Source organism: Ammospiza caudacuta, chromosome 1 (assembly GCF_027887145.1).
Source record: "Ammospiza caudacuta isolate bAmmCau1 chromosome 1, bAmmCau1.pri, whole genome shotgun sequence".
Taxonomy (NCBI): domain Eukaryota; kingdom Metazoa; phylum Chordata; class Aves; order Passeriformes; family Passerellidae; genus Ammospiza; species Ammospiza caudacuta.
Window position 1 is genome coordinate 155,500,712 of NC_080593.1, and position 13,137 is coordinate 155,513,848.

The following is a 13,137-nucleotide window of genomic DNA, read 5'->3' on the forward strand; positions in this document are numbered from 1 at the left end:
GGATCTGGGAATTAAATATGGGAATTAAATATGGGAATGAACCCAGAAATCTGGGAATAAACCCAGAAATTAATGTGGGAATAAACCCAGAAATTAATGTGGGGACAGACACGGGAATGTGGCAATGGAACGTGGGGATGGCAGCAGCACAGCCTCGACTCCAGGCTGCTGGCCATGAAACAGTGAGCGGAAAAGGGGGATAAAAACTGGGAATTGGGAATTAAATCTGGGAATTAAATATGGGAATTAACCCAGAAATTAATCTGGGGACAGACACGGGAATGCGGCAATGGAATGTGGGGATGGCAGCAGGACAGCCTCGACTCACGGCTGCTGGCCGTGAAACTGTGAGGTGTAAAAACTGGGAATAAAGACTGGGAATTGGGAATAAATCTGGGAATTACACCTGGGAATGAACCCAGAAATAAATCCGGGAATGACCCCCGGAATCTGGGAGGGAACAGTGGGAGGGTGGGCACGGGGTCGGGCAGGACGGGCTGCACTCACGGCTGCTGCCGTGGAACTGTGAGGAAAAGTGGGAATAATTCTGGGATTTGGGAATTAAATCTGGGAATTAAATCTGGGAATAAAGGCAGAAATCTGAGAATTAAATCTGGGAATAAACCCAGAAATTAATCTGGGGACAGACATGAGGATGTGGCAATGCAACGTGGGGATGGCAGCAGCACAGGCTGGACTCGCAGCTGCTGGCCGTGAAACTGTGAGGAACAAATGGGAATAATTATAGAAATAAAATCTGGGAATAACCTCAAAAATCTGGGAAAAGTCCAGAGATAAATCAGGGAATAATTATGGGAATAAATGCGGGAGTGTGGCAATGGAACGTGGGGATGGCAGCAGCACAGGCTGGACTCGAGGCTGCTGGCCGTGAAACAGAGAGGAGGAAAAATGGGAAAAATCTGGGAATAAATTTGGGAATAACTGGGAATAAACCCAGAAATCTGCGCATTAAATCTGGGAATAAATCTGGGAATAATCGTGGGAGTAAATCTGGGAATGCGCCAATGGCGGCGGCAGCACAGGCTGGACTCGCGGCTGATGGACGTGAAACTGTGAGGAACAAAAACTGGGAATAGTGATGGGGATAGCTAGGAATGAATCTGGGAATAAATCCAGAAATAAGTCCAGGAATAAACCTAGGAATTGGGGAAAAAATCTGGGAACAAATCTAGAAATAAATCCAGGAATAAACCTAGGAATTGGGAAAAAAAACTGGGAACAAATCCAGAAATAAATCCAGGAATAAACCTAGGAATTGGGGAAAAAATCTGGGAATAAATCCAGAAATAAACCTAGGAAATGGGAAAAAATTCTGGGAACAAATCCAGAAATAAATCCAGGAATAAACCTAGGAGTTGGGAAAAAAATCTGGGAACAAATCTAGAAATAAATCCAGGAATAAACCTAGGAATTAGGAAAAAAAACTGGGAACAAATCTAGAAATAAATCCAGGAATAAACCTAGGAATTGGGGAAAAAATCTGGGAACAAATCTAGAAATAAACCTAGGAGTTGGGAAAAAAATCTGGGAACAAATCCAGAAATAAATCCAGGAATAAACCTAGGAGTTGGGAAAAAAATCTGGGAACAAATCCAGAAATAAATCCAGAAATAAACCTAGGAATTGGGAAAAAAATCTGGGAACAAATCCAGAAATAAATCCAGAAATAAACCTAGGAATTGGGAAAAAAATCTGGGAACAAATCCAGAAATAAATCCAGGAATAAACCTAGGAATTGGGGAAAAAATCTGGGAACAAATCCCGGTGTAAATCTGGCAGTAAATCTGGGTATGGCGATGGAACGTGGGGATGGCAGCAGCACAGGCTGGACTCGAGGCTGCTGGCCGTGAAACTGTGAGGAAAGGGGGGAATAATTCTGGGAATAAATCCAGAAATTTGGGAATTAAATCTGGGAATAAACCCAGAAATCTGGGAATTCAATATGGGAATAAACCCAGAAATTAATCTGGGGACAGACACGGGGATGTGGCAATGGAACGTGGGGTGGCAGCAGCACAGGCTGGACTCGAGGCTGCTGGCCATGAAACTGTGAGGAGGAAAAACTGGGAATAAAAACTGGGAATTGGGAATAAATCTGGGAATTACACCTGGGAATGAACCCAGAAATAAATCCGGGAATGACCCCCGGAATCTGGGAGGGAACAGTGGGAGGGTGGGCACGGGGTCGGGCAGGACGGGCTGCACTCACGGCTGCTGCCGTGGAACTGTGAGGAGAAGTGGGAATAAAAACTGGGAATAACATCTGGGAATGAAACCTGGGAATAACATCTGGGAATAAATCCAGGAATAAGTCTGGGAAGTGGGAATAACTCAGGGAATTAAATTGGGAATAAATAGAGGAATAAGTCTGGGAATGCGGGAGTCAACACCCAGGAATGTGGGAGGGGAATCCAGAAATCTGGGGATGGAATCTGGGAATGTGGGGATGGAATCTGGGAATGTGGGGATGGAATCTGGGAATAAACACCTGGGAAAAGTCACAGGAATGTGGGGATGGAATCTGGGAATGTGGGAATGGAATGTGGGGATGGAATCTGGGAATAAACACCGGGGAAAAGTCACAGGAATGTGGGAATGGAATCTGGGAATGTGGGGGTGGAATCTGGGGATGGAATCTGGGAATGTTGGGATGGAATCTGAGAACGACTCCAGGAATCTGGGAATGAACACCTGGGAAAAATCACAGGAATTTGGGAATGGAATTTGGGAATGTGGGGATGGAATCTGGGAATGTGGGGATGGAATCTGGGAATAAACACCTGGGAAAAGTCACAGGAATGTGGGGATGGAATCTGGGAATGTGGGAATGGAATGTGGGGATGTGGGGGTGGAATCTGGGAATGGAATCCAGGAATAAACCCTGGGAATTTGGGAATGGAATGTGAGAATGGAATCTGGGAATAAACCCTGGGAGTCTGGGAATGGAATCTGGGAATTGGGAGTGGAATCCAGGAATAAACCCTGGGAATGTGATAATGGAATCCTGGAATAAATCCTGGGGATCTGGGAATGGAATCTGAGAATAAAATATGGGAATAAACCCCAGGAATGTGGGAATGGAATCTGGGAATAAAATCTGGGAATCTGGGAATGAAATCCAGGAATAAATCCTGGGAATCTGGGAATGGAATCTGGGAATTGGGAATGGAATCTGGGAATAAACCCTGGGAATATGGGAATGGAATTCAGGAAAGGAATCTGGGAATGGGATCCAGGGAAAAACCCTGGGAATCTGGGAATGGAATCTGAGAATAAACCTTGGGAATATGGGAATGGGAGCCAGGAATAAAAGCAGGGATTTGGGGATGGGACCTGGGAATAAATCATGGGAATGTGGGACTGAAATTGAGCAATAAAAGCGGGGAGTCTGGGAATGGAATCTGGGAATAAACCCTGGGAATCAGGGAATGGAATGTGGGAATGGAACCCAGGAACAAACATTGGGAAGCTGGGAAAAAACCCTGGGAATGTGGGAATGGAATCCGGGAATAAATCCCGGGAATCTGGGCATAAACCCTGGGAATAAACCGGGAATCTGGGAATGGTATCTGGGAATAAACTTTGGGAATGTGGGAATGAAATCCGGGAATAAACCCCAGGAATCTGGGAATAGGATCCAGGAATAACTCCCTGGGAATTGGGAGTGAAGCCTGGAAAGGAAATCTGGGAATAAGAACTGGGAATAAAAATGGGAGATTGGGAATGAAATGTGTGAAGAACTGCCAGAAAGTCTGGGAGTAAAGGCCAGAAATCTGGGAATGAAATCTGGGAATAAACACAGCAATCTGGGGATAAAAATTGGGAATAAACAGAGGGATAAAGGCGATAAAACTTGGGAATAAACTGAGGGAATTACGGCCGAGAACCCAGGAACGAAACATGGAAAAAACGACCCCAAAATCCTGGGATTTCCCTGACCCCAAATCCTGCTGTTCCCCCCCCCATATCCCAAATCCCATTTTTTTGGGATCAGCTGCCGAGCGGGGCCATCCCAGAGCCCCTGGGGATCGGTGGCTCCTTCGTTCCCGTAACGACCCCGCGGGGAAAATCCCATAAAATCCCAATAAAACCCCTTAAATAAATCCTTTAATTGCCTCCCTGTCCCGGCTGCCAGCCCAAAAATCCCTGCGGGGTTTTTTCCCAGCTGCTCCCGCCCCGCTCCTTTATTTCCCATCCCTCACCCGTGTCCGGCTCAGCTGCGATCCCAATCCCAAAAATTCCCTCGGGATTTGGGGTGGGCTCAGGGCTCAGCTGCGATCCCAATCCCAAAAATTCCCTCAGGATTTGGGGTGGGCTCAGGGCTCAGCTGCGATCCCAATCCCAAAAATTCCCTCAGGATTTGGGGTGGGCTCAGGGCTCAGCTGCGATCCCAATCCCAAAAATTCCCTCGGGATTTGGGGTGGGCTCTGGGCTCAGCTGCGATCCCAATCCCAAAAATTCCCTCGGGATTTGGGGTGGGCTCAGGGCTCAGCTGCGATCCCAAACCCAAAATTCCCTCGGGATTTGGGGTTTTGCCGTTCCCGTTATCCCGAGGTTTTTTCCGGGGTTTTTTGGGGGTTTTTGCCGTGTCTCGGGGCCGGGGGCAGGTGTGGGGTTGGCTTTGGGATTAATTGGGAATTCTGACCCCAAATCCCTGCGGGGCGATGGGAATGGGGAGGGGGAATGTGGGGAAAATGGGATGTGTGGGAAATAGGGGATGAGTGGGGATTGTTGGATGTAGGGATAAATGGGATAGAAGGGCTAAATGGGAATAGGGCATGTGGAGGATATATGGGAATATGGGATAAATGGGATATATGGGGAAAATGGAATATAGGGGGTAAATGGGATATATGGGATAATTGGGATGTATGGGATAGATGGGATAAATGGGGTATATGGGATAAATGGGATGTATGGAAATATGGAATAAATGGGATGTATGGGAATATGGAATAAATGGGATAGATGGGATAAATGGGGTATATGGGATAAATGGGATAAAAGCAATAGAAGGGATAAATGGGATGTATGGGATATATGGGATAAATGGGATATATGGGAATATGGGATAAATGGGATATATGGGATAAATGGGATAGATGGGATATATGGCATAAATGGGATATATGGGATATATGGCATATAAGGGATAAATGGGATATATGGGAAAATGGGATAAATGGGATAAATAGGATATATGGGATAAATGGGATGAATGGGATATATGGGAATATGGGATATATGGGATATATGGGATAAATAGTAATAAGGGATAAATGGGATATAGGGGAATATGGGAAAATGGGATAATGGGAAAATGGGATAAATGGGAAAATGGGAAAATGGGATAAATGGAATATAGGATATATGGGGTATATGGGATAAATGGGATATATGGGATAAATGGGATGTATGGGATAAATGGGATGTATGGGAATATGGGATAAATGGGATAGATGGGATAAATGGGGTATATGGGAATATGGAATATATGGGATAAATGGGATGTATGGGAATATGAGATAAATGGGATATATGGGATAAAAGCAATATAAAGGGTAAATGAGATATATGGCGTATAAGGGATAAATGGGATATATGGGAATATGGGATAAATGGGATAAATGGGATATATGGCATAAATGGGATATATGGGATATATGGGATAAATGCAATATAAAGGGTAAATGGGATATATGGGAATATGGGATAAATGGGATAAATGGGAATGTGGGATAAATGGGATATAAGAGATATATGGGATGAATGTAATTAAGGAATAAATGGGAAAAATGGGAATATGGGATGTATGGGATAAATAGGAATAAGGGATAAATGGGATATAGGGGATAAATGGGAATATGGGAAAATGGGAATATGGGATGTATGGGATAAATAGTAATAAGGGATAAATGGGATATAGGGGATAAATGGGATATAGGGGAATATGGGAAAATGGGATAAATGGGAATAACAGGAAAATGGAATAAATGGAATATAGGATATTTGGGAAAAAGGGAATATGGGATATATGGAATCTATGGGGATAGGGGTTAAATGGCAGTATGGAAATATGGGACAAATGGGATAGATGGAATATGTGGGAATATGGGATATATGGGAATATGAGATAAATGGGATAGATGGGATAAATGGGATAGATGGGATATATGGGAATATGAGATAAATGGGATATATGGGATAAATGGGATATATGGGATAAATGGGATATATGGAATAAATGGGATAAATGGGATAAATGCGATATATGGGAATATGGGATAAATTGGATATATGGGATAAATGGGATATATGGAATAAATGGGATATATGGGATATAAGGAATAAATGGGATATATGGGATATATGGGTTAAATGGCATGTATGGAAATATGGGATAAGTGGGCCATATGGAATATATGGGAATATGGGAAAAATGGGATCAATAGGATATATGGTAATATGGGATAAATTGGATATATGGGATAAATGGAATATATGGGATATATGGAATAAATGGGATATATGGGATATATGGGTTAAATGGCATGTATGGAAATATGGGATAAATGGGCCATATGGAATATATGGGAATATGGGAAAAATGGGATAAATTGGGTACATGGGAATAGTGGGGAAAATGGGATAAGTGGGATGTATGGAAATCGTGGGATAAATGGGATATATGGGAACAGTGGGAATAGGAGAAATGGGATAAATGGGAAAATCGGATAAATGGGATAGATGGGATAGATGGGAACATGGGATATATGGGAATATGGGATATAAAGGGTAAGTGGGTTAAACAGGATAAATGGGATACATGGGATAAATGGGATAAATGGGATAAATGGGATAAATGGGATATATGGGATAGATGGGATAAATGGGATATATGGGATAGATGGGATAAATGGGATATATGGGATAAATGGGAATATGGGATAGATGGGATATATGGAATAAATGGGATATGTGGGATAGATGGGATATATGGAATAAATGGGATATATGGGATAGATGGGATAGATGGGAATATGGGATATATGGGATAAATGGGAATATGGGACAAATGGGATATATGGGATATATGGAATAAATGGGATATATGGGATATATGGGATAAATGGGATATATGGGATAAATGGGATATATGGGATATATGGAATAAATGGGATATATGGAATAAATGGGATATATGGGATAAATGGGATAGATGGGATATGTGGGATATATGGGATAGATGGGATAGATGGGATAAATGGGATATATGGGATAAATGGGAATATGGGACAAATGGGATATATGGGATATATGGGAACATGGGATTTATGGGAATATGGGATATAAAGGGTAAGTGGGTTAAACAGGATAAATGGGATATATGGGATAAATGGGATAAATGAGAATGGCAACAGGAATAGGAATAGGATCAATGGGAATAATGGGATATATGGCAATGACAAAAATGGTTTATGTGAGATATATGGGATAAATGGGAATATAGGGTATATGGGATAAAGGGAATAAATGTAAATATGGAATAAATAGGAAAAATGGGAATATGGCACAAATGGGACATTTGGGATATATGGAATATATTGGATACATGGGAGGTATGGGAAAAATTGAATGAATGGAATGTATGGCAAAAATGAGATATATAAGAAAAATGAGACATATAGAATTCATTTGGAAAGTGGGAATGTGAGATTAATCGGATAAATGGGAATATGGGAAAAATAGGAATAGCAGGGAATAATGGGATAAATGGGAATAGTGGGGGAAATGGCATATATGGGATAAATGAGATAAATGGGAAAAATGGGAATATAGGTGAGATATATGGGATAAATGGGAATATGGGATAAATGGGAATATTGGAAAAATGGGAGTAGCAGGGAATAATGGGATAAATGGGAATAGTGGGGGAAATGGCATATATGGGATAAATGAGATAAATGGGAAAAATGGGAATATCAGTGGGATACATGGGAATATGGGATAAATGGGAACATGGGATAAATGGAAGTACGGGATTTATGGGAAATACGGGATATAACACATGTATGGCAGTATGTGATATATCGGATAAACGAGATAAATTGGATAAATGGCATTAATGGGATATATCAGAATATGAGACAAATAGGAATCGTAGCAATATGGGATAAATGGGAAACATTTTTCCCCCATTTCCATGGAATTTCCCCCCCATTTCCCATGGAATTTTTTCCCATTTTCCCCCGGATTTCCCCCCCATTTTCCCCAGATTTTTTCCCCCATTCCCCCCAGAATTTTTCTTTTATTTCCCTCAAATTTTCCCCCATTCCCCACAGAATTTCCCCTCCATTCCCCATGGAATTTTGCCCCCCATTTCCCTGGAATTTTCCATGTGGTATTTTTCCCTGTTTCCCATTATTTCCCCCAATTTCCATGGAATTTTTTCCCATTTTCCCCAGAATTTTCCCCCCATTTCCCTGGATTTTTCTCCCCATTTCCCCATGGAATTTTCCCACTATTCCCCAGAGAATTTTTCCCCAATTTCCATGGAATTTTTTCCCATTTGCCCCCGGATTTTTCCCCCATTTTCCCTGGGATTTTTTCCCCATTTTCCCCACAGAATTTCCCCCCCATTTCCCATGGAATTTTTTCCCATTTTCCCCAGAACTTTTCCCCCATTTCCCCTGTAATTTTTACCCCATTTCCCTGGAATTTTTCCCCCCATTTCCCACGGAATTTTTTCCCATTTTCCCCAGAATTTTTCCTCCTATTCTCCATGGAATTTTCCCACCATTCCCCAGAGAATTTTTCCCCAATTTCCATGGAATTTTTTCCCATTTGCCCCCGGATTTTTTCCCCAATTTCCCCAGAATTTTTGCCCCATTTTCCCCATAGAATTTCCCCCCCATTTCCCATGGAATTTTTTCCCATTTCCCTGGAATTTTCCCCCCCATTCCCCATGGAATTTTTTCCCATTTTCCCCAGAATTTTTCCCCCATTTCCCCTGGAATTTTTCCTCCTATTCCCCATGGAATTTTCCCACCATTCCCCAGAGAATTTTTCCCCAATTTCCATGGAATTTTTTCCCATTTGCCCCCGGATTTTTCCCCCATTTTCCCTGGGATTTTTTCCCCATTTTCCCCACAGAATTTCCCCCCCATTTCCCACGGAATTTTTTCCCATTTTCCCCCGAATTTCCCCCATTTCCCCTGGAATTTTTCCCCCATTTCCCTGGAATTTTCCCCCCCGTTCCCCATGGAATTTTTACCCATTTTCCCCAGAATTTTTCCCCCATTTCCCCCGAATTTCCCCCCCATTTCCAATGGAATTTTTTCCCATTTTCCCCCGGATTTTGCCCCCATTTCCCATGGAATTTTTACCCCATTTCCCATGGAATTTTCCGACCATTCCCCATGGAATTTTCCCACCATTCCCCAGTGAATTTTTCCCCAATTTCCATGGAATTTTTTCGTGTTTTCCCCCGAATTTCCCCCCATTCCCCATGGAATTTTTTCCCATTTTCCCCAGAATTTTTCCCCCATTTCCCCTGGAATTTCCCCCCCATTTCCCTGGAATTTTCCCCCCATTTCCCCTGTAATTTTTCCCCCATTTCCCATGGAATTTTTTCCCATTTTTCCCCGGATTTCCCCCCATTTCCCATGGAATTTTTTCCCATTTTCCCCAGAACTTTTCCCCCATTTCCCCTGTAATTTTTACCCCATTTCCCTGGAATTTTTCCCCCCATTTCCCCTGGAATTTTTTCCCATTTTCACAGAATTCCTCCCCCATTTCCCACGGAACTTTTTCCCATTTTCCCCAGAATTTTTCCCCCATTTCCCCTGGAATTTTTCCCCCATTTCCCCACAATTTCCCCCCCATTTCCCATGGAATTTTTTCCCATTTCCCCAGAATTTTTCCCCCATTTCCCCTGCAATTTCCCCCCCATTTCCGTGGAATTTGGCCCCCATTTCCCACGGAATTTTTTCCCCGTTTTCCCCCGCATTCCCCGTCTGCGTTGCTGCCTGCATTGATTTGTGTTTGCCCGCAGCGAGAACGAGGCGCTGTGGCGGGAGGTGGCCGGGCTGCGCCAGAAGCACGCGCAGCAGCAGAAGGTCGTCAACAAGGTCAGTGCGGGAAATTCCCAATTCCAGCGCGTAATTCCTGCTTTTCCTGGGAAATCCCAAATTTCAGCGCCTAAATCCCAAATTTCAGCACGTAAATCCCGAATTTCAGCGCGTAAATCCCAAATTTCAGCGCGTAAATCCCAAATTTCAGCGTGTAAATCCCAAATTTCCGGGTGTAATTCCCGCTTGTCCAGGGCAAATCCCAAATTTCAGCGTGTAAATCCCAAATTTCAGCGCCTTTAAATCTCAAATTTCCAGGCGTAATTCCCAAATTTCAGCGTGTAATTCCCAAATTTCAGCGTGTAAATCCCAAATTTCAGCGCGTAATTCCCGCTTTTCCTGGAAATCCCAAATCTCAGCGTGTAAATCCCAGATTTCCGGGCGTAAAACCCAAATTTCAGCGCGTAAATCTCAAATTTCAGCACGTAAATCCCAAATTTCAGCGTGTAAATCGCAAATTTCCAGGCGTAATTCCCGCTTTTCCAGGGGAAATCCCAAATTTCTGGGCGTAAATCCCAAATTTCCAGGCGTAATTCCCAAATTTCCAGGGAAATCCCAAATTTCAGCGTGTAAATCCCAAATTTCAGCGTGTAAATCCCAAATTTCCGGGCGTAATTCCGGCTTTTCCAGGGAAATCCCAAATTTCAGCGCGTAAATCCCAAATTTCAGAGGGTAAATCCCAAATTTCAGCGTGTAAATCCCAAATTTCAGCGTGTAAATCCCAAATTTCCGGGCGTAATTCTGGCTTTTCCAGGGAAATCCCAAATTTCAGCGTGTAAATCCCAAATTTCAGCGTGTAAATCCCAAATTTCAGCACGTAAATCCCAAATTTCAGTGTGTAAATCCCAAATTTCAGCGTGTAAATCCCAAATTTCAGCATGTAAATCCCAAATTTCCAGGCGTAATTCCCAAATTTCCAGGGAAATCCCAAATTTCAGCGTGTAAATCCCAAATTTCCGGGCGTAATTCCCAAATTTCAGCGCGTAAATCCCAAATTTCAGCGTGTAAATCCCAAATTTCAGCGTGTAAATCCCAAATTTCCAGGCATAATTCCCGCTTTTCCTGGGGAAATCCCAAATTCCTGGGTGTAAATCCCAAATTTCAGCGCGTAATTCCCAAATTTCCAGGGAAATCCCAAATTTCAGCGTGTAAATCCCAAATTTCAGCGTGTAAATCCCAAATTTCCGGGTGTAATTCCCGCTTGTCCAGGGCAAATCCCAAATTTCAGCGTGTAAATCCCAAATTTCAGCGCCTTTAAATCCCAAATTTCCAGGCGTAATTCCCAAATTTCAGCGTGTAAATCCCAAATTTCAGCGTGTAAATCCCAAATTTCCGGGTGTAATTCCCGCTTGTCCAGGGCAAATCCCAAATTTCAGCGCGTAAATCCCAAATTTCAGCGCCTTTAAATCCCAAATTTCCAGGCGTAATTCCCAAATTTCAGCGTGTAAATCCCAAATTTCAGCGTGTAAATCCCAAATTTCAGCGCGTAATTCCCGCTTTTCCTGGAAATCCCAAATCTCAGCGTGTAAATCCCAGATTTCCGGGCGTAAAACCCAAATTTCAGCGCGTAAATCTCAAATTTCAGCACGTAAATCCCAAATTTCAGCGTGTAAATCCCAAATTTCCGGGCGTAATTCCCGCTTTTCCAGTGGAAATCCCAAATTTCTGGGCGTAAATCCCAAATTTCCAGGCGTAATTCCCAAATTTCCAGGGAAATCCCAAATTTCAGCGTGTAAATCCCAAATTTCAGCGTGTAAATCCCAAATTTCCAGGCGTAATTCCCAAATTTCCAGGGAAATCCCAAATTTCAGCGTGTAAATCCCAAATTTCAGCGTGTAAATCCCAAATTTCCGGGCGTAATTCCCGCTTTTCCAGGGAAATCCCAAATTTCAGCGCGTAAATCCCAAATTTCAGCGCGTAATTCCCAAATTTCCAGGGAAATCCCAAATTTCAGCGTGTAAATCCCAAATTTCAGCACGTAAATCCCAAATTTCAGCGCATAATTCCCAAATTTCAGCGCGTAAATCCCAAATTTCAGCACGTAAATCCTAAATTTCAGCACGTAAACCCCAAATTTCCAGGCGTAATTCCCGCTTTTCCAGGGGAAATCCCAAATTTCTGGGCGTAATTCCCAAATTTCCAGGGAAATCCCAAATTTCAGCGTGTAAATCCCAAATTTCAGCGTGTAAATCCCAAATTTCCGGGCGTAATTCCCAAATTTCCAGGGAAATCCCAAATTTCAGCGTGTAAATCCCAAATCTCAGCGTGTAAATCCCAAATTTCAGCACGTAAATCCCAAATTTCAGTGTGTAAATCCCAAATTTCAGAGTGTAAATCCCAAATTTCAGCATGTAAATCCCAAATTTCCAGGCGTAATTCCCAAATTTCCAGGGAAATCCCAAATTTCAGCGTGTAAATCCCAAATTTCAGCGTGTAAATCCCAAATTTCCAGGCGTAATTCCCGCTTTTCCTGGGAAATCCCAAATTTCAGCGCGTAAATCCCAAATTTCAGAGGGGAAATCCCAAATTTCAGCGTGTAAATCCCAAATTTCAGCGCATAATTCCCAAATTTCAGCGCGTAAATCCCAAATTTCAGCACGTAAATCCCAAATTTCAGCGTGTAAATCCCAAATTTCCAGGCGTAATTCCCGCTTTTCCAGGGGAAATCCCAAATTTCAGCGTGTAAATCCCAAATTTCCAGGCGTAATTCCCAAATTTCCAGGGAAATCCCAAATTTCAGCGTGTAAATCCCAAATTTCAGCGTGTAAATCCCAAATTTCCGGGCGTAATTCCGGCTTTTCCAGGGAAATCCCAAATTTCTGGGCGTAAATCCCAAATTTCCAGGCGTAATTCCCAAATTTCCAGGGAAATCCCAAATTTCAGCGTGTAAATCCCAAATTTCAGCGTGTAAATCCCAAATTTCCGGGCGTAATTCCGGCTTTTCCAGGGAAATCCCAAATTTCAGCGCGTAAATCCCAAATTTCCA

General features: G+C 42.7%; 1 protein-coding gene across 1 annotated transcript in view; it reads left to right on the forward strand.

Annotated features, from left to right (window-relative positions):
• Window positions 1–13,137, forward strand: part of HSF1 (heat shock transcription factor 1) — a 68,069-nt gene that overhangs the window by 22,996 nt on the left and 31,936 nt on the right. The window contains exon 5 of the mRNA XM_058812083.1: window positions 10,076–10,151. Coding sequence (XP_058668066.1) covers window positions 10,076–10,151 — 76 coding nt within the window. The remainder of the gene's footprint in view (window positions 1–10,075; window positions 10,152–13,137) is intronic.